At 31.6% G+C, this 20,397-nt stretch overlaps 1 protein-coding gene across 13 annotated transcripts in view; it reads right to left on the reverse strand.

The window, feature by feature from the left end:
- The window catches only part of LOC127070045 (potassium voltage-gated channel subfamily H member 8), an 83,199-nt gene that overhangs the window by 40,593 nt on the left and 22,209 nt on the right, over positions 1-20,397 (reverse strand). For 5 of the 13 annotated variants that reach the window (XM_051007889.1, XM_051007900.1, XM_051007909.1 and 2 more), the window contains one exon: positions 8,426-8,537. The exons of 2 other annotated variants lie outside the window; for them this stretch is intronic. In XM_051007889.1, the coding sequence (XP_050863846.1) occupies positions 8,426-8,501 (76 nt within the window). In that variant the 5' untranslated portion in view covers positions 8,502-8,537. Of the gene's footprint in view, positions 1-8,425; positions 8,550-14,251; positions 14,756-20,397 lie in introns of those variants that run through there. 6 more of the 13 variants (XM_051007848.1, XM_051007877.1, XM_051007866.1 and 3 more) reach the window with 2 other exon arrangements.

Raw genomic sequence — 20,397 nt, forward strand, 5'->3', positions numbered from 1 at the left:
ATGAAAAATCTTTAATAAACACGCATTAATCGTTTTTCTTTTTCTTCTTCTTCTTCTTCTTCTTTTTTTTTTTATTTTTTTTTTAACATCTAGGAATGTCCACTGAGCGATCTTTTTTTTGTTTAGCTCTTTCTTTTCTCGGAGTAAATTTTCAACCATATTTCTCCTTTCTCATGAGACTTTCTTTCGAGTCATAGAAAATAAGGTCAAAGAGGTATAAAGATGAATCTCAAATCAGACTTAATGCAAGTCTCTAATATCCTGAATCCCCTTATAGAACATTTAAGAAGGTTAGAATCGAGTCTACGACTTAATTACCTTCAACATCTAGTGACGTATAACAAACTACGATATAATAGAAATTTCGTAAAGTTTTTAATACAAATTTCGTCTTCTCTCCGTCAATTCCTTCTAATTTAATTAACTTAAGACAAGAATTAACTTTGTAATCAGCACGTGAATTTAGAAAGGCGACGGAAAAAGATAATGCTGCTTAAGATTCTCTTAATCTCTTGCATTCACAATGTCAACCGTTTACAGCTCTAAGCTAACGAGAAAACGATGCGTCGTATCTCATAGAGATATCCCAACGAGTATTTCAATTGCTTTTCCAAAATACTTGGTCAGCACATACATGCAAATGTTTGAACAGTCGTCAACCATCCCTTACCCCAGTTGGCAAAACGCCAAACACACCCGGAGGAAGAAAGTGAACGTTTAAAATAACCACAAGCACTTCATTTATGAAGAAACTGTTATTACTCTCACACTCGTCAAGTTCATGTACCCGTTAATGTGCGAAAGATCGTTTTACATTGAGATTACATCTTTTTTTTTATTTTTTATTTATTTATTTATTTTTTTTTATTTTTTTGAAAAATTACAAAGAAGAAAATTCAACCGGAGAATAGGTTTATTGTATTAGGATACATATAATATTTCGTTGATTTTCTTCGATATGCATATATATAATATTTCTTTTCTTTCTTTCTTTTTTTTTTTAAGACAAATTTAATCCAAATTTGAATAATATTTAGAACTGAATAGTAGCATGGTTAATCTATGGCAATGTCAAATAAAAGAATTAAATTAACTGTTAAATCTCGAGGAGAAGCTTATCGCACGAAAGTAACAATTACGAGAATCATTGATCCGAGAATTGAAAGTTCTGAAAGCGAGAGAAAACAGTTCTCTCTCGTTCTGTTTTCATTTAGGAAGAGTAAGAAGTTTGAGCTTTAACATTCGCCTTCGTATGTCCCAATCTGAAAATAAACTGGATCGTTTAATTGACTCTGGTGTTTCAATTAACGAACGTAGACATGATATAACGATTCACGCTTATGGAAAATAGTTTCTCTCCTGTTCTATCTCATAATCCTGCATACCCATACATATATATATATATATATATATATATATATATATATACTTTTAGACAAATTGATATTAATACGTGGAAGTAACGATCATAGAGATACGAGGATCAAATGATATGAGATAAAAAAGAAAGAAAAAGAGAGAGTGAAAGAGAGATAGAGATGAATCATTAAATCACAAAGTAGAGAAATAAAGATACATTTTTAAATCAGATTTATTCTATTGTATATATCTCCTACAAGATAATTCGTTAGGAGTAAGTGACTCAGAATAAAAGAGGATGGTGAATTGTATGGAAGGAGCACGTGCAAGAGAGAGGACTCTATGGAATCGTTTCGAACCGACGGTACGGTACGATTTATTACGCTTGCTCTAATAAAAACGAGACTAGAAAAGAAAGAAGGAGAAAAAGAAGAAAAAGAAGAAAAAGAAGAAGAAGTAAGGTTTGATATCGTTGAGCTTGAGAGTCAGAGTCAGAGACAGAGACAAAGACAGAGAGTAAGCCGTAAACGTAGGTATTTTCTCGAGAGTAATGAAATATACGTTGGTAAAAGACGAAGAAAATCAACGAAAGTGAACAAAAGAAACGGAGAGAGAAAGAGAGAGAGACGAAGAAACATACAGAAAGAGCTTTTGGTATTAGAGCGGTCGAGCATATCCACACGTGTAATAACGCGAGACTTTACATGCCTGCTCCTTCAATGTTCGTGGAGTCTGAAACAAGCAAGCAAACAAGTAACCAACTAACCAACCTACTTGCTTGAATAAAGACAAAGCGAGGACTCGCTTCGATAAACGCAGCGAAAGTACATAGAAACATCATTGGAGTTTAACGTTTAAGCGAAGTCATAGAACTTCTCGAGACTGACTTGGAGGAAGGAGGATTCCGCAGGTTTAATTGCAAAGTTCTTTTTAACTCATTTCTTTGAAGCTACGACAGCTTATTTTCATAGCGATCGATCATTCCTAGATATGTATATATATATATATATATATATATATTAATATCTCTTGTAATCTTTCGATATATACTTAGATACGCATGACTATATACGTACGTATTTATGTAAGAACATTTGTGAAATATGTTCCATTTTTTATATTTTATTTTATTTTATTTTATTTTTTTAAATCGACGAAATATTCACCACTCTTCATCTCTTTCTCCTTTTTTCTTATCTTCCAAAAGAATACGCTACGTTCTGCAAATCTTATAAAATGTACTTCGGATAGTTCGTAAGATATTCGCTAACAATAAGGAAAACTCGAATTTACATTATCAAATAAGAGCGTCAATCATCCATTTCTTTTCTTTTCTCTTTCACTATCTCTCTTTTTTCTTCTCTCGCTTTTTCATTTCTTTCTCTTTTTTCCTTTTTTCCCATCTTTATCCCATTATTTTCTTTATCTTCACAAATGTTATACTCAGGCGTGTTTTATTATTTATATGAAATATAAATAAAAATAGAGATATTAACTTACTTATTTATTTACACGTAGCGACATATTTTCCATTCTCTCTGTTTCATTTTAAACAGCCTGTCGTGAAAAGATTCAAAGTCAATGACGCGATTTTATAAAATCGACTTTATACTGTTGAATATGCAACATGAATTTTTGGTGTCGAAACTGTCTGAGAGAAAATATAACAGGCGAAGCAATTCGTATTACGTAAACATTGGATCGACACGTAACATCTGTCGATTAAGTTTCAACGAAATGCTTCTCTAACAGTGGCGTAATATTTAAAAGACGATTAGATTGACGGAGAGACTTGAGCAGGATGTATTAATCCAGTCTAATCCTTTCTGATGGACGTCGTTAGAAATAAAATACAGATAGGAATTTTAACAGGTTGAATCCTCTTAGCGAATTTCAAATAATAATCAAAATGTTGATAATGATCAAAATGTTCTTTCCTTCATTTCTTCTTCTACTTCCTTTTTTTTTTAATTTCTTTTTTAAAAAATTACTCTTATTACAAATGGAACTTCTCGAACAACAACAAAAAAATAATAATTCGAAAGATCGTTTTAACGACGTATTACTTAATGCATCTCGATTAAAATCGAACGCTTAACTTCATAAAAAAAGATCTTTCGGTTTACATCTATTTTTTATTTAATACTTTATTACGATTTAATACTTTGAAAAGTACGACGATTGTAATTTTATTATCGTCATAGAAGAAGAAGGAAAAATACGATTGTAATACTTGTCATGGACACAACTTCTCCGTAATTTGATTAACACGGCGACGCCGACGCCGCCGCCGACGACGACAACGACGACGACGACGATAACTGCAAAGACGACGATAAGGACAAAAACGATGACAACGATGATCATCTAGAACTGCCTCCTCGTAATTAGATTCTTCTTGGTTCGTAGAATCGGTATCGCTATAACTTGGTATCAATAAGAGTTATAGGAAATGAATTTATTTTCTTGGAAGTTTCTAAAGGAGAGAGAATAAAAAAGGGATACGAATAAAGTGCTCGAATACGTGAGAATCAATTTTTCAAAGGATATATCGGACGATTCTTTAAATCAATTGAATGATTCAGCATGAAAATGGTGGTGCAAGCTGCTTCGAATGTAATCGATTTCGAGCTTGCGTCGCAATTCGATCGCCGTGTGATTTTCAGGAAGGAGCGTTTAATTCAAATTCGTATCGACCGAACGTTACCCCAAAGCTGACGTTACATACATTTGACGTTGAACTAAAACGAATTTAGCTATTCGCAAGATCCGATGTCTCTTTTATATATACGACGTAACTATCCACATAAATATAAAACGATTAAAGGATATTCCATAAAACTAAAATATTTTAAAAATCTTGTAAAAACTTGAGTAGACGCTTACGTTTCATTCTTGATATCATTTATTATCTTTTCAGATAACGCTATAAAGACGAATGACATACGCATCGTTAAAATATATTATTACGGTAATATTAGATATTAACAAACGAAGATTATGATTCGGTAGTAGTCGATATATTTACTTTGATCTGGCTTATAATTTCAGTATAGTTACGATATATCTATAGATACATGTATGTACATAGATACGTTCGTGCGTAGGTGTAACAATCGTTAAGCTCTGGTCATCGCTTATATAGTATGTACATATATAAACCCTTTCAATTACGACTGACGTTCGGTTTAATGTTGACTGGTTTTCCTTCTAACAACATACAAATTTTCTGATCGCACCAACGATTGTTAAAATAATTCCGTCGTAAAAGATTTTTATTGGGGAACGATAATATTATTAAATAAATTTAGTAACACGTATACAGAGATGTACACAGTAGAGAAACGTATATCGCAGCTGGTACGATCTACGCATGATTTAATCGAAGAACACTAGTCCCGCGAGTGTACAGCTGCCTCCATCATTAATGCCATTCTGTACCTCTACTAATACTCAGACTCTATGTCATAGAAGTATTCAATAGATACGCTACTGTGTCCTACGATAATTAATACACGTTCACTTGATATTAACATTATTGATTAAACAGTTTTCCTAGTATTTAGAAAATTTATATTATTTCAAAGAATTTTTCATATTTTCATATCTTCAAGCTCATAAATGATTCACGATACTGATTGTTGATATAATTTCAAGATAAGACTATTGCTTTTCGTATTTATCGAGCTGACGGATGAAATAATTATGAATTATTACACGCTCGTGTACACGCGAAATCTTCTTTTTTTTTCTACGTTTACTAGAATTAAAACGAATGAACTCGACGTACGTACGTATGTACGATCAGCGATGCGAATATTTTTCAAGAAATACACAAAAGACAATCCAATTCGAATAATAACACGTCGAGTAGGGAAGATTTTATTTTCAGACAGGATACACCGGAGACGGAACATTTTTCAAATATTTTCGTCTTTAATTAAAGCTCGTAAAAAGTCACGTTGCTTTATATACGTATATCTTTGTATGTTACTTATGGATCGTGAAATACGTACTTATTCTATATTGTGTTCCATGCGAACAAAAGGAGATTAGATTTCATTGTTTTACGTGAAATCTGAAATATTACTACATAGGATAATCCAATAACTGTTACCGTCTCAATTATCTCCATTATTTTTGCTTTTATGCATTTGTATTATTTTTGTCGCAAGTGCATATATATTTTTATCATCGCACTAAAAAGAATATATATATATAATCGTGAATGTATAGGCTATCTTGAACTATTCATCTTTCTCCTCGAATATTTTTTTTTTAATTTTAATAAAGGAAAAAAGAAAAACTACGACTCATTGCACTTGCGTGAATTACCAGACATTTTTTTTCAAATATCTTTTAATATTTTGTCCTAATAATTTTTTATTCGCGATAGCGCGGCGAATCATTTATGTCAAAAAAAAAAGAACAAAAATCATATTTTTAAAAGTATTTTTAAAACATCAATGATTTCGAAATTTTGTAAAAAAATGATCTAAAAAAAAAGAAAGTTCTTTTTACAATCAAACGTTATAGTGTAGCTCTATTTCGTTCTAAGCATTTTTTTTTTTTTTCATAAAATTAAAAATAACAAGATCTTTGAAGTGATAATAGTAGCTGGAGGAACCTATATACCTTTTAATAAAAAATCATATCACAACTACGTTAAACGAAGTTAGATATGTATATTATCGACAAATTCCTTAACTTCGAAGAGATCTCAAATTCGATGTGAGCAATGGAAAAAGCTAATATTATTTCCAAGTTCGCAACGTGCATCAAATCGTATTTCATCGTCGGTAGACAGTTATCGGACATCTGTGATTCGTATCATCGTCGCACGTGTGAGTCCGACCTAAAGCTATTGAAACTAGCAAGAGACGACGAGGAATCAATTTCGTACGTAAAACGCTAACAATACTAGTTAGTAGTACCACTTGTGTCAAACGTTTATCGTGAAATTTTGCGAAGCCTATGGACGATACTTGACATCTGAATTTTTCGTTGAAAATTTACAAAGCTTTTACAAAAACCTGACAAACGAAACATGTATTCTACGAGATAAAAGAGATGCTTATAGATGATTAATCGAAAAAAGAGAAAGAGAGACGACAAAGAGGAAAAACATCAAAACGTTCGATCTTTTGATCAATCTTTCTTTCGGTCGGACAAAATAGATACTTCAAAGTAAATACTTGAAACTTCTCTCTCGCGCGATCGAAATTTGATTGCTCATAAGGATTAAGGTTTGTCCGAGTCTCGATAACATGAAAATGAACGTTACCTTTCGTTCATAAACTTACAATTATCGAATATGTCGTCGAGAAATTAGGACGAAGAAATTAAGAAAAATATTTGGAAATGTGGAACGAACTTATTAAAGATATCGTTGCTGCTCGGTAACTCGAAGGAAATAGTGGATGAAAAGTAAGATGAAATATTTCATAAACTTATTAAGTATCACTCTTATTTAAGAGTTTCGGATTTTAATTGGAATATCATATTACGTATGCGTTCCTTCGGGATTATAATGGATATCTACTTAAATCATCTATGTTATTACGTTGAAAGATATTCATATATACATTGAAAAATGTAAATTGCACGATGATAAAAACATATCTTCAATAGAGAAAAATCAATCATGAATATGAATCACATTTTTATGAAAACAAAATGAATACGCTAATATATTCTATATTAGTATTTAATACTATTAGTATACATTTAATAATATTACAAATCAATTTTCTGCTCTTTTATCTGCGATTCTAATAGCAAATACATGAAAAACTAAAAACTGCAAATTTTGATTCAATATAATATGTCATTATTTTCAGAGAAAGAAGTCAAATGGGTCAAGTTACGCATATGTATGTTATCACATATGAATTTTCATATTGAAAAACCAACAGCTGATCTTACGTTGTACTTGAGATATCATAACTGCTTCTCTACAAAATTAATCGTTCTGAATTTTATTCTTTTACACGCCCACCAGAGATATATGCATGCATTTTTACGGTATAGTCCTTTATATGATTTTTTTTATAAGAATATTTATTTTCATCGTTCTTTGTTAGGTTGAATCATTGTAAAAATATTGAATACCGTGGTCTATATCACCTATTTTTATATAAAATTCGATTCTCCGAGATAAAATATTTTTAAACATGCTCCTTTTTAACATGCAGATATATATATATATATGCATTATTATAGTATTCTTATAGACGAGTGCACATATTCGATAAAAATGCATTTAGATACATGTGTAATAGATACACACATGTACATATCTATATTCGAAATACTATTATATTAGTTTTTCACGGTAAAATGGATTAAATTCCTTTTTATTCCTAAGTCGTTCTATCATTTCGAATATAATATCGTAAAGTAACGATCGATGTAAATTCCATAGAAATTATATTCGCACGCATTTCGTTCAAATAATCTTTTTGTTATCTCGTTTCTTAGTTATACAAGATTTAAAAAAAAAAAAAAAGAATATTTTATATTCGTATTGTAAAATCTAACGAAGATTTAAATCGAAACAAACAAATACGTCTAAATCGTTGGACTTCATTACACTTATTTCATTTGCATGTGTTTTCAGAGATCTATCAACAAATTAATAAATAAATCTTTGATGTCAAATCGAATGTCCGATTAAATTGCCCTTATAATTTCATTCCGGGATAATCGGAACATAATTATTCCCGTTAATGATATATTATTTCCCGATATGCATGAACTTTGATATTTTAAACTGAAAATTGATTCTAATACCAGGATCAAATTCATTCGTAGTTTTGTAAAGTTTTTATACAAGTTAAAGCTAATCACAAAAAATTACGTGTCATATAAAAATTAGTTCTGTCAAAAAAACTCGACGTATCATCGTCAAAATATTGACGTGTACGTCATTCCTTGAAAAAAAAAAAATATATATATGTAGCCAATCTATAATTTATATCGTAAGCAAAAATATATTTTTGCTTTGGTAGAAGAAAGATGATAAAGTAACATGCAATAACGATTTAATCAATTTCATAGAACTTACGGGTTCCATCGAAGCGTGTTGCGATTGTATCGAGGAAAGTATTTTGTGGGGCGAGGAGGCCTTTCCTAACCGGCATTGGGGCCGCCCCCGCCGCGTGATCTGCGGCACGGATCTGTAAGTTCATCAAAAAGAAACAAAAAATGCATTTATTATCCTTATTTCCATTTTGACGACAATATATATATATAATATATGTATGTATAACAAAGTGTAAAAGTTTGAAATTTGATCGATAAGTAACGTCAAAATTAATAATAAATAATATACAATTATATCTATATATGCATATAAAACATTATAAATATGCATATACAAATAAAATAAATATATAATGATATAATATAGAATTGACAAAAAAGTTTCTAGGTGATGCAAAAGTTTTTAAATGATTTTAAATGTTGATTACCCCTTTTTGAGATTTTCCAGGCTTATAGTTAAATTTGTAATTTTTCAATCAACAAAATTAATTTAAAAAAATATTTGGAAAAGAGTCACACGGAAAAGATATCTTTGGTCTAACCTGTATTAATTTAGTGATGTACACAAAGTATTATAAAGTGTTAATATAGTAGTATGAATGATAAAATAGATATACATATAAATATATTCGCGTACACACATACGCAAACATATGTGAAAGCGTATCTCGGTCAAAGCAAAAAAAAAAAAAAGAAAATAATCACTTATCGATATCGTCAGCCCTTTTTACATACTGCGTCGCATCTGTCGTTGAATATACATATATAGTAAAGCAGAGCTACGATTATTTATTGAAATCGTTTTATAAACGAGAGTCTTATAGAAATTAATCGAGGGTAAAGAAAAAACGCACACACAAAGAAAACTGAGCACAATGTTTTTTCTTCTTTCACAACTATTCTAATCTTTTATTAAATCGAACGATAGTTCCACTTTAACGATCTTTAGTATATAATATTAGATCGGATTAGTCAAAAGAAATTTGATCAAAGGAAACATCTCTAACGTTATTCGATACAGAAAATTAAAGACCGTAAATTTCAATTAAGTAATTGTTAAAAACAAAAAGAAACGAAGCAAACGATAAAATTCAATGGAACATGAACGCGATGATTCTCTTTTTCATTCACGAATTCAAATTACGTCTCTATCTCATAGGATTTGTCAGATGTAAATAAATAAATAAATAAATAAATAAATAAATAAATAAATAGAAGAAAAAAATGTATAAATTATAATTATATTTTTTAAACATGAATTGTACTTTTTAAATAATTTTTAATATTGTTAGAAACGATCTTAGACTTTTTCATAGATGGACTTAATGCCGGAATAATTTAGGAGAATATGTAATGTAACTCGAGCATAGTAAGCTCTGGAGATACTTGTATAAATTCAATTAGAACGGTGGTCGTTAGATTTCATAATACGAGGAACGAGCAATAAAAGGAGAGAACAGCCTCGGGATCCCAATTACGCAATTGCATGCCGAATGCTCCTCCATTTTTGCAATTCTCTTTTTCTCTCTATCTTTCTTTCTTTATTTCTCTATTCTTTTCTTTCTTTCTCTTTCTTTCTTTCTCTCTGTCTCTTTGTGCCTATACAATTTTTCACAATTATCCGTTTTATTTGTATGAGAAAAAAAAATCTACTTCGATATACGTACATACCTACATAAATATATCTAAATAAATCACATTAAATAAATCTGATATTTTCAATAAAAATTCTTCTTTTTAATTAAATTCTTTAAATTCTTTAAATGAAAATCAATAAAAACGTATAAATATTTTAGATTCTTTTATTCACAGATATATATATATATACACATACATCCGTATGTAAATATCTGTCTATGAAATATCATCGTATGTTTTACACGATAAGGATTATCAGCGATTTTTAATATTAAGTTTCTAACTCATGATAAATCAGGTCAATCTTTTAGATATTCGACCGTTTAATTTCACGATTCTACGCAAAGCCTTTCTATTTACGGAAACGAAAGATTCGTCGGGGAATCCTGTAAGTCAGCGAATATTGAAAGCTCTCCATTATCGAACAAAGTGCTATTGTTACGCGTATTGTTCATCGATTCCGTTGCTTTTCTGGAATCGTTCCAACTCGTTGCTATTTCCTTGCGCGTAAACGAGAAATCATTCTATAGCTTTTTCTCACCTCCATGAATCGTTATCGTTACGTTTAACACCATAAACAAATAACCATTCAAGCTCGCATAATAATTATGAACCTTTGAATCCTTATAAATAGTTATTCTTATAAGTCTCGCAAAGTTGCCTTTTGTTTGAAAAGACCTTATGCAATCGTTCTAACAATAGGTATTAAATTTATCGATATTTTAGATTTTATTTCTTTTTTATTTATATATATATATATATATATATATATATATATATACATTTCTTTTTTTCGTAGAGACGCATATTTTCCTCAATCAAGTCACGTTGAATTTCATCGTTTCTTTCATTTAGTTCAATCGCTTCTCCGTAACAACCAATAGGAAATACCGTATTGTATTGGAACACGTGATTTAGATATAATATAAAAAGATCTTGTTTGTCGGATATGGATAGGCATATTCGATATTTCTATTTAATACGATTTATTATTAGATATTAATCAGTCGGAAAAGAATATTTCAAGATTATTGTTTTTTTTTGTTTTTTAATTGTGTTTTTTTTAAATGCGTTTTAATTTTAATTTTTTTTTTTTAATTAATTCAATAAAAAGTGTTCTCTAAATTTGACGAATTAAAAATAAAATGACTGCCGTGATCGTAGCAAGGATTAACAAAAAATTGTACGCAGATATAGATATAGATATGATTATATAGAATATTGGTGAATAGATTCATTTATTCCTTTATATCGTCAATGAACATAATATAACTCGTTAGAGTTTCAAGTTTACGATATTATTGTACATTATCGAAAATAAATTATAATCCTTTACAATCAGAGAAATTACCATTTGTCCAAAATTTTCCGCGGTGTACGTTTGTATTCTCATAGTTTTTCGAAAAAGATAGACGATAAAAATCTAATTTTCCATTAACGATAGAACTTAAATGGAAAAAAAAAGAAAGAAAGAAATAATCATCGGACACCGAAATTAAAAGTTCGATAAAAGCTAGCTCTAGCTAGAAGCTATCGGCAAACCTTTCTAAAGTTTAATCAATTCCGAGTTAGTGAGGTTACATCGAATTTTACTCGTGATACGAATAGACAAATAAAATGTAACAATAAAGGAAAATAAGAAAAAGAAAATATCGAGGGAGGGAAAAAAGAAGCAAATGAAAATAAAATTAAAGAAGATACTGACCCAAGTCCACGTAAGGTGGATCTGGAACAAGGTTTATCGTTAATGACAACTCGCCGATTTTATAAATAGACGATGTTCGCAGTCTGGCGACGGACAAAAATATCGTTCTTCGGTCTCTCTCGTGTATATTATTAAAAAAAGCCAAACGACTTTGAAATTCGTCGTAATGGCAGTCGCTGTAAAAAGCCTCGAATAAGAGCTTCCGTTTATTCTTTCGGTCGACATACATAGTACATACGTACAATAAGTATATACGTATGTATATATGTACATATATGCATGCATGCGTGAATAGATAGATACATACATATAGACATATGTATAAACCATCTTTTTCTCGTCTACTGTCAACACGCACAAAAAGCATCGCGAAAAGATGTTCGGAAAAATATGTAACATTCAAGCTTACACAGCATTGGCAAGTAATGGGATTTACATGCTCGAAAACGAGAGTTTTCTCTTTCTATCCTATAGAAACTATAATTAACGCGTTCTATTTTGTTTTTCTTTTTTTCTTTCCTCATATTTTTAGTAACCGTAGTAAAATCGGGTTGCTATCTGTTTTTCGTTTGATATTTTTTTTTTTTCGTCATGTGACGAAATAAACTAAAGAGAGAGAGAGAGAGAGAGAGAGAGAGAGAGAGAAATTGTAAAAAATATTCATCTTTCCACCTTCCTCGTTTTGCTCTTATCTTATTATCTAACACCGTGATCAAATGGAATTACGAGATGACGCTGTGATCTTTTTCTCGTTTACACTTAGATCGTTTAGAAAATTACGAAACAGTTTCGAAAGCAGTTCATTTAATTCGAAACTTCGTCAACGAGATAGTTAAGGTCAAAGGAGAAATAAAGTTAACGAACTGTCGGATTGCATCTAATAGCACCGATGAATAATGAACATCCTCATAAAAAAAATATTCGAATGCATGTCATACCTCGTAAAATTAAAAAAAAAAAAAGAAAGAAAGAAAGAAAGAAAGAGAAAGAGAAAGAAAATAAAAAACCTATCACATTTACATAGAATCGATGTAACAAGTAAACGTGTAAAGTGTAACGATGATAATGATAATAATTCATGGGTTGATGCGTTTTTCGTTCGAGACGTTTAACAATTCTCGTAAACTAATTACTAGAGGGTCATTCGTTTAAATTAAAAAAAAAAAGCAAACGTGACCGTACGACCGAGGTGTGTAAATATATATATATGTATGTGTGTGTATATATACGTTAAATTCGCACAAAGTATAACAACGTCGGCAAAAGACGTATGTCCGACATATAAGCGAGCTCTTCCACTCGTTAGAACGATCAAAACTGATAACGAAGCTGCACGTATTTTCGTCTCATTCTACTCTCGTTTATTTAACACCGTATTCGTCATGTAGAAATACACGCAAATTATTCTTCCACGTGATACAAACTATTCGTAGAAAATAGATACATACGTTATCGTAACACGGAATATATACGTAGGTATGGAATAAACTCGAATCTATCGAACCCACCGCATTGATTTGTGGTAGCCACCTGTATCCGAAGAATATTTCATCGTGCAATTAAACGCCATATCTTGTTTCGCGCGTATTACGAACTTCGGTATATAAAATTGGTGGTGGATTCAGCCTAACGAAGAAAAAAAATAAAATAAAATAAAACAAGTAACAAAATAAAGACGATTGAGAGAGTATGTGTATCTTTTATCGATCGTTCGAAAGTTTTTTACTTAAGAACTTGATGAAAAACTTTAATCGAGATTTAATTATTTGTACCGGACATCGTATTTCTTTTACGTCTAAACAAGTTCTCACCAAGAAACTTGACTAACTAACGTTCTCGAACAAGAAACTTCTTTTATGACTTTGCTTCCTCAAACAATTCATACGAATGTAATTCGAATATAATTGGTCAAATATTATACAATCTATTTGACTACGTAATCATTATTTTTACAAACAAAAGGAGTTACGTATACGATGATACATTTATCTATTGACAAGAGAGGGAGAGAGAGAGAGAGAGAAAGAGACAGAGAAAGAGAAAGAGAGAAAATGAAAGAGAAAATGAAAAGATAAAACCGAACGATTATCGACGTGTATAATTCTCATCGAAAACGAAATCCGTACGTCAATACAATACAAAGAAATGAGCGAACGAGCTAGCTAGTGAACGACTGTCGAATAATCTCTCTCTCTCGCTCTCTCTCTATATATATATATACATATGCATTATCATGATTATCATCGACATCATTTCGTAGAAAGTAATCTCTCTATCAACGAAAAAAACTCGGACGAACGGCCTGCTCGTTTATACTTATACCTTTTCGATCAATCGATACATACACACTCGTTCAACCTTACTAGAGAAATGAAAATAAAGGAGAGAGAGAGAAGAGAAAAAGATAACGTAAGAGAAACAATTCGAGCGATAAATTGTCGGCGAAAATCCCTTGGTAAAATTGAACGATCAATTGCGGTCACTGATTTCTTCGAGGATACAGACCTTATCGAGAAAGTTGATCTCTCTGCTCAGTGGCTCCGGCACATCGTCCTTCGATCATTCGCAGGATCACACTTGTCACACCGAAAAAAAAACACCCGTCGATCTAGAAATACAACAGGCTAAACCAAAAAGAAAACAAACGAGAGAAACCAAAAATAAAAATCCTACGACTTGTCACAGAGAAAAAGAGAAAATGATAAAGAACGACGATGTTATGGGGGTTTTTTCTTTTCTCTTTTTTTTTTTTATACGATAGAAGTAACAATGTTTAACAAATCTTCGTTTGATACAGGGGAAAAAAATGACAGAAAAAGAGATAGATAAATAGAGAGAAAGTTGGAGATAGTAAGAGAGAGAGAATGAGAAAGATAGAGAATAATCGTTTAAACGTAGAGAGTTCGAATGCAAGTGAAATTCTCGGACGCATGCGATAGGTTCGCAGGCATTCGCGTAACTGATCGAGCCGAGGGGTTGTGATTCAGTCTATCCTGATGGCCCGGGCTCCCCTGGTAGTTCTGACTTGCGCCCCGCGCACTAACCAAGGCGCAACATGTGGTAAGTCGAGGAAAACGAGTGCGCGGGCGAATAGGCGAACGTGCATATAGATAGAGTAGGGTATATACGATCGAAAGCCTCTCTTTTATGTAAAAATCTGATCGTTGGATAGTAAGAGAAAAAGAGAGAGAGAGAGAAAAGAGAGAGAGAGAAAAAGAGAGAAAAAGAAGACGAGCACGCATTCACGCGTACAAACGAAGAGTCACAAAGCGAAAAAATGTCGTCTTCGCCTATACGAAAGCAAAGCTTTTCGCGGAGCAAGGTCAAAACTCGAGATTAGGCTATGGCAGGTGTTCCACTCTATCCCTCAGCGTAACTTTGATTGATACGTATTTTTTTCTTTTTCTTCTTCTTCTTCTTCTTCTTCTTCTTTTCTTTTTTTCTTTTTTTTACTCTCGAACTACTGACAACTTATCGAGCTAACGAAGGTGCTCCTTCCTTCTTTATTATCTTCTTCTTTTCCAGACCTTATTAAATTAACTTTATAAGCTGAATTTTCTTTACATGATCTAGAATTGCTTCGAGAACTTGCAAAGTTTCGAAAGAGCGAATAAGATTTATTCTTTTCTTCTGTCTTTTCTTTCTTTCTTTCTTTCTTTCTTTCCTTCTTTCTTTTGTTTTTTTCTTCTTTTTTCTTTTTTCTTTTTTCTTAGACGCTTCAGAATGTATAATATTAAAATATCTAACAAATTGCTAGGTACGGATCGTTCTGATTGTACTCGTTAAATCTCAGAGGGCAAAAAAATTGTGATGTTAGATATTAAAGAGAGACGATACTAGGGGAAGGGAAGAAAAATGGAGAAAGTGCGTGCTTTTGATCGGCCAATTCGCTTACACTTATTGGACCGTGAATTTTTGAAACTCTGATGAACTCTTCCTTTCTCTCCTTCTCTTTCTCGAAACACTGCTTTACGCCAGCTGACATTTCTTTCGTTAGCGAGTAAATGAACGCAAATAAATCCTTTTCTCACTTTTTTTTTTATTTTTCCCCCTTTCTTTTTTTCTTTTTTTTTTCTTTTGTTCCCCTCTTTTTTTTCGTTAAGCCTCGACCCCGTACATCAATTTGATTCTTTCTTTTTGAAAGAGTACTACAAAAGGGAGATATAATATATCTTGCGTAAGGTTGGTGCCGATCGATACGAACTCGACGATTCTATCGTGTTCTATATATACGACAATTTGAGATTTTTATCGCGATTTCGTGCTATTTAAAAATAATCCTATCGGCTTGTATCACTGAGATCGTTGTAACAATCGGTGTAACGTAATAATGATGTCCAATAATAAGTGAAATTATATTATAACCATCGATTAGTATTTAATTCCTCGTTTCTTTTTTGCTTTTTTCATTTCTTTCTATTTTTCTTCTTTTTTCATTTTTTTTTTTTTTTTTTTTGCCGTAAAGAAGAATGAAAAAAACGTATCATTCGACGTTCATATGTCTTTCAATAGAATAACTTCGAAGCAACATTTTCATCTTCAATATTAAAAAAAAATATTCGTAAGATTTACATGACGCAACTAGACTCGATGTAACATTAACAGATCTATGCGAATAAACCAAATCCGGAATTAAAACAGAACGGTCATTTCGAAGTGTAGAATTTCCATGTGTCCTAGATTAAAACGTCGTTATATGTCTGTGGAAAATTCGACAAAGCGTAAACTTCGGCATATTGCAAAATGCCGTACCATTTCGTATAGCCGATGAAATAATTTCGCACTTTTTAAATGACCACGAGAGAGACCCACTATTTTGCAATCACCTTCGTTAAAATTATGTTTCAATATCGATTCTCTCTCGCTCTCTCTCTCTCTCTCTCTCTCTCTCTCTCTCTCTCTCTCTCTCTCTCTCTCTCTCTCTCTCTCTCTCGATGTCACGTACGCTTTATTATTGGCACGAAGAGGAAACATTGTAGAAACGTTCACAGCTAAAAATAGATACAGGTATTTATAGGAACGAGAGAAATAAACTTCTCCGGGATCGAAATTATCGCTCTATTATTCGATTTGAATTAGATTTATGAGGAAGTCTGGGTGAATCGTTTGAAAAGAAAAAAAAAATATATATATATATAAATATAATAATTCACACATTTCTGAAAAAATAATTGCAATCAATTTTGTAGATCGTATCGTCGGCCAATTCTTCAGCTCTTCCCTTCGACAATTTTTTATTTATACTAATTGACGAGGATAAAACAAAATTTGAAAAAAATACTCGAATTCGTGGATATGCTCAAGATGCTTTGTTCGCAAAATCGCTTTACGTAGGTGGATCATTATAGAAAATACCCCTTTTTTTCCTTTCTATCGTCTTTCCACGAAACAGAAGTTTTCTACGTTTTTAATATTCAACCCACGCTTGAAATAACCTTGACTGAAGATTCGTTGCGTCTTCGCCAAAATATAAATGTGCATAATAACGATATCCTAAAACGCGTTTCAATATTATTGCGACCAAAAAATTCGAAAGATACCTAATATATTCCATTTTCATATTCATAGTGCAATAGTTGAAGACAAGAAAATTCAAGGATAAGTTGTTTATGTAACTTAACTTATATGAGAATATTTACGCATACGTAAGAAAGTTATGACTTTTGTAACAATACAATAAAAATGATTTATTATTTATTTAATACGTCATATAAAAACTAAAGAATGATTTTTTTATATCTATTTAAAACGTAATATAGAACGAAAATTATACCTATTCTCCGTATACCTATTCTCCGTATACCTATTCTCCGTATACCTATTCTCCGTATACCTATTCTCCACTTTTTAATACGAATAGTACTCTAAAAGGACTTATAAAACGGTCTACTCAAAACTCCTACAATATTTTCGTATATTTGACAATAGAGAAAACAACGAGATTCGCAAGATGAACGTGGTTTTTTTTATGAGACTTTCTGCGAACTCCTTCTCTTCCACCCACGTAAGAAAAATCAAGTCGATGTGTAGGTTGGACCTTTTTTGCGAAAAGGAGAAAAAAAAAAAAGAGAAAACAAAAAAAGCATAAAATATCCCAAAAAAAACTGAAATTTAGAAATACCGAAATGAATCTTGATATTCTTAAATATGTATTTCTCTCGTTCCCACGCACCGTATTATTTAATGGAATAAATAAGAATTTTGTTGTTGCGTCGATAACGATGCGTAGCTAGTAAACGTGAAAGAAATGCGAATAATAAAAGAATAGCAAACGAAAGAACTTTCTTTTTTCTTTTTCTTTTTTACCCTTTTCTCCTTGACCCATTCAGCTGGTCACAAATGTAAGAGCCACCGTACTTGAAAAAAAATTATATGAAATATAATTTACAAGGGCCCTTCTCATAAGACGTTCTATCTGCACTCGAAATTTTATTTCTCAATGACAATCAAGGAACGCCAAGTCAATCAAAAAAATATCAAAGACCGTATAAATGGCGTTGCGCTCAAATGAAGCAGGAACATTATGCTCGAACGAACGGAAGAATTTTTATCGTACGATTCGTCCGTATTGAAAAAAAAAAAAGAAAGAAAAAAGAGAAAAAAAGAAAAAGTAAAGAAAAAAGTTAGAAAGAAAGAATAAGAAGAGGAGAGCAAAAAATAAAAAAAAATAATAATAATAAAAAAGCCAATTTGCTTGCTTAACGATCGAATTATCGTGTAACGAAAGGCGATCGTTTGGAAAATGAATCGAGAAAGTAAGCGATAGTAGAAGTTAAAAGACCACGTATTCTCCGTGATGTCCCGTCAAGAGTAAAATTTCCATTTTCTTTTTTCTTTCCCTTTCAAGCCGATAATCATAAAAAAGGAAAAAGGAAAGAAATTATCTTTTGACTCATACAACGATAAAATAGAAAGGAAATAAAATAACGATACGAGAAGTAATTATTATAATAAAAGATCCAAGTATTACAATTCAAAAAAGATAATGGATACTATGTTCAAAAGTTTGTCACTGGAATCATCATTAACACTTTCAAAGATCAATAAAATTTTAGTGACATAATCATAGAATTTCCACATTTACAGTTAATAAATAATATTTAGCACTTGACCGCCTACGCGATTGCTTTATCATTCTATCCTATCGACCCTATCACACCTTCCTATCACTCTTTCTCGTTTTCTGTATTTTACGCATCGGATTACTAAATGTGATCCCTTCTGCCAATAGAGAAGAAACATGTGATATGAAGTTACTTTAAGTAAGAAAGGATCAGCAGCCAGTCGTTTCCGTCAATTAGATCCACATTTCTTCCAGGGTCAAGAAGAAATTCTACACAGTAGTTTTATATAGATTTCTCTACATTTTATTACCGTCATATATATATATAACAACGAGATGGAGAATATCGAATATCAAGGTACTTCGGACAAATATACACATACACATACATACAAAAGCTATACAATAAATATGTATATCGTTTGCATATACATACATATGCATATCGTTTCCAAAATGTACCTCGATTTATATACACGTCGCTTGTTCGAAAACTCGTACAAAACGACGATTATTTCTTTTCCCTTCGTTCTATCCTAACTCTCTCCTACTCTCCTCTCCTCTCCCGACTTCAGTCTAGAATTTTTCTCGAAAATATTCTTCGGTAAAACGATCACGTCCTCATCGTTTTATCGGCGCTCGTTGCGCGCTTGATCGTTTCGCGTTCGTGCGTGAAAACGTAAAGAACTTTTAGTTACGTTCACTCGCGTTATATCCAACGTTTATTTACTGCCGATCGAATTATATCGAATATCGATCTACTCCGATACTCTCTGGTTGGTACTACTACCACCAACCTACTTCTGTGTATTTCGAATCATTGATGAAAATATACGTACCGAGTCGCACAAAACTTACATACGTAACTTTATCGCAACGTGCTTCTAAATTTGCTCTATTTTGAGGTATATCGTTTTTTTTTTTTTTTTTAATATATAAATAACGCCGATCGTTATTACCATAGTTATCAATAAAAAATAAATGAAAATTAAAGATCGTAACACAATCGTGTTGGCCAAAATTTCACAGGTAACTCCAAAGTTTTTAAATGATTTTAAATATCAATTACTAGTTTTCGAGATACTTTAGGATTAATTTTTCTTCTAAAAATAAAACAAGTTCCTGGGCTTGTACTTTAACAATTTCAAATGAAATAGAAAACTTCATAATAAAATATTATATCTTATCTTATATGTACATATATATGTACGTACATATATGATTCTTTGTCATTGACTCTTCGATCATATCCTAATCTCCAGAATTAATGCATGAACGTCGAAAACATGGCAAACATTGGCTTTTAATACGTCAATATGATATGGAAATACGTCAGCATTTGAAAACTGTGTATCGATTGAATTTCCTAGCTTTTTCGTATCACATACGAACCCCATAATCGGTAGATACGGGCGCCACATTGTCCGACGCTCCACGACACGCGATCGAAAGCTTACACGATAGTACTGAGAAACGCATTACATCAATAACTATTACACAATATATTGTGTAAAAGAACATGAAATGACTTGATAAAAACATATCGAGATAATTATTATTTATCACGAAACTCAATCATCAAAATGTT

Source organism: Vespula vulgaris, chromosome 1 (genome assembly GCF_905475345.1).
Source record: "Vespula vulgaris chromosome 1, iyVesVulg1.1, whole genome shotgun sequence".
Taxonomy (NCBI): Eukaryota; Metazoa; Arthropoda; class Insecta; order Hymenoptera; family Vespidae; genus Vespula; species Vespula vulgaris.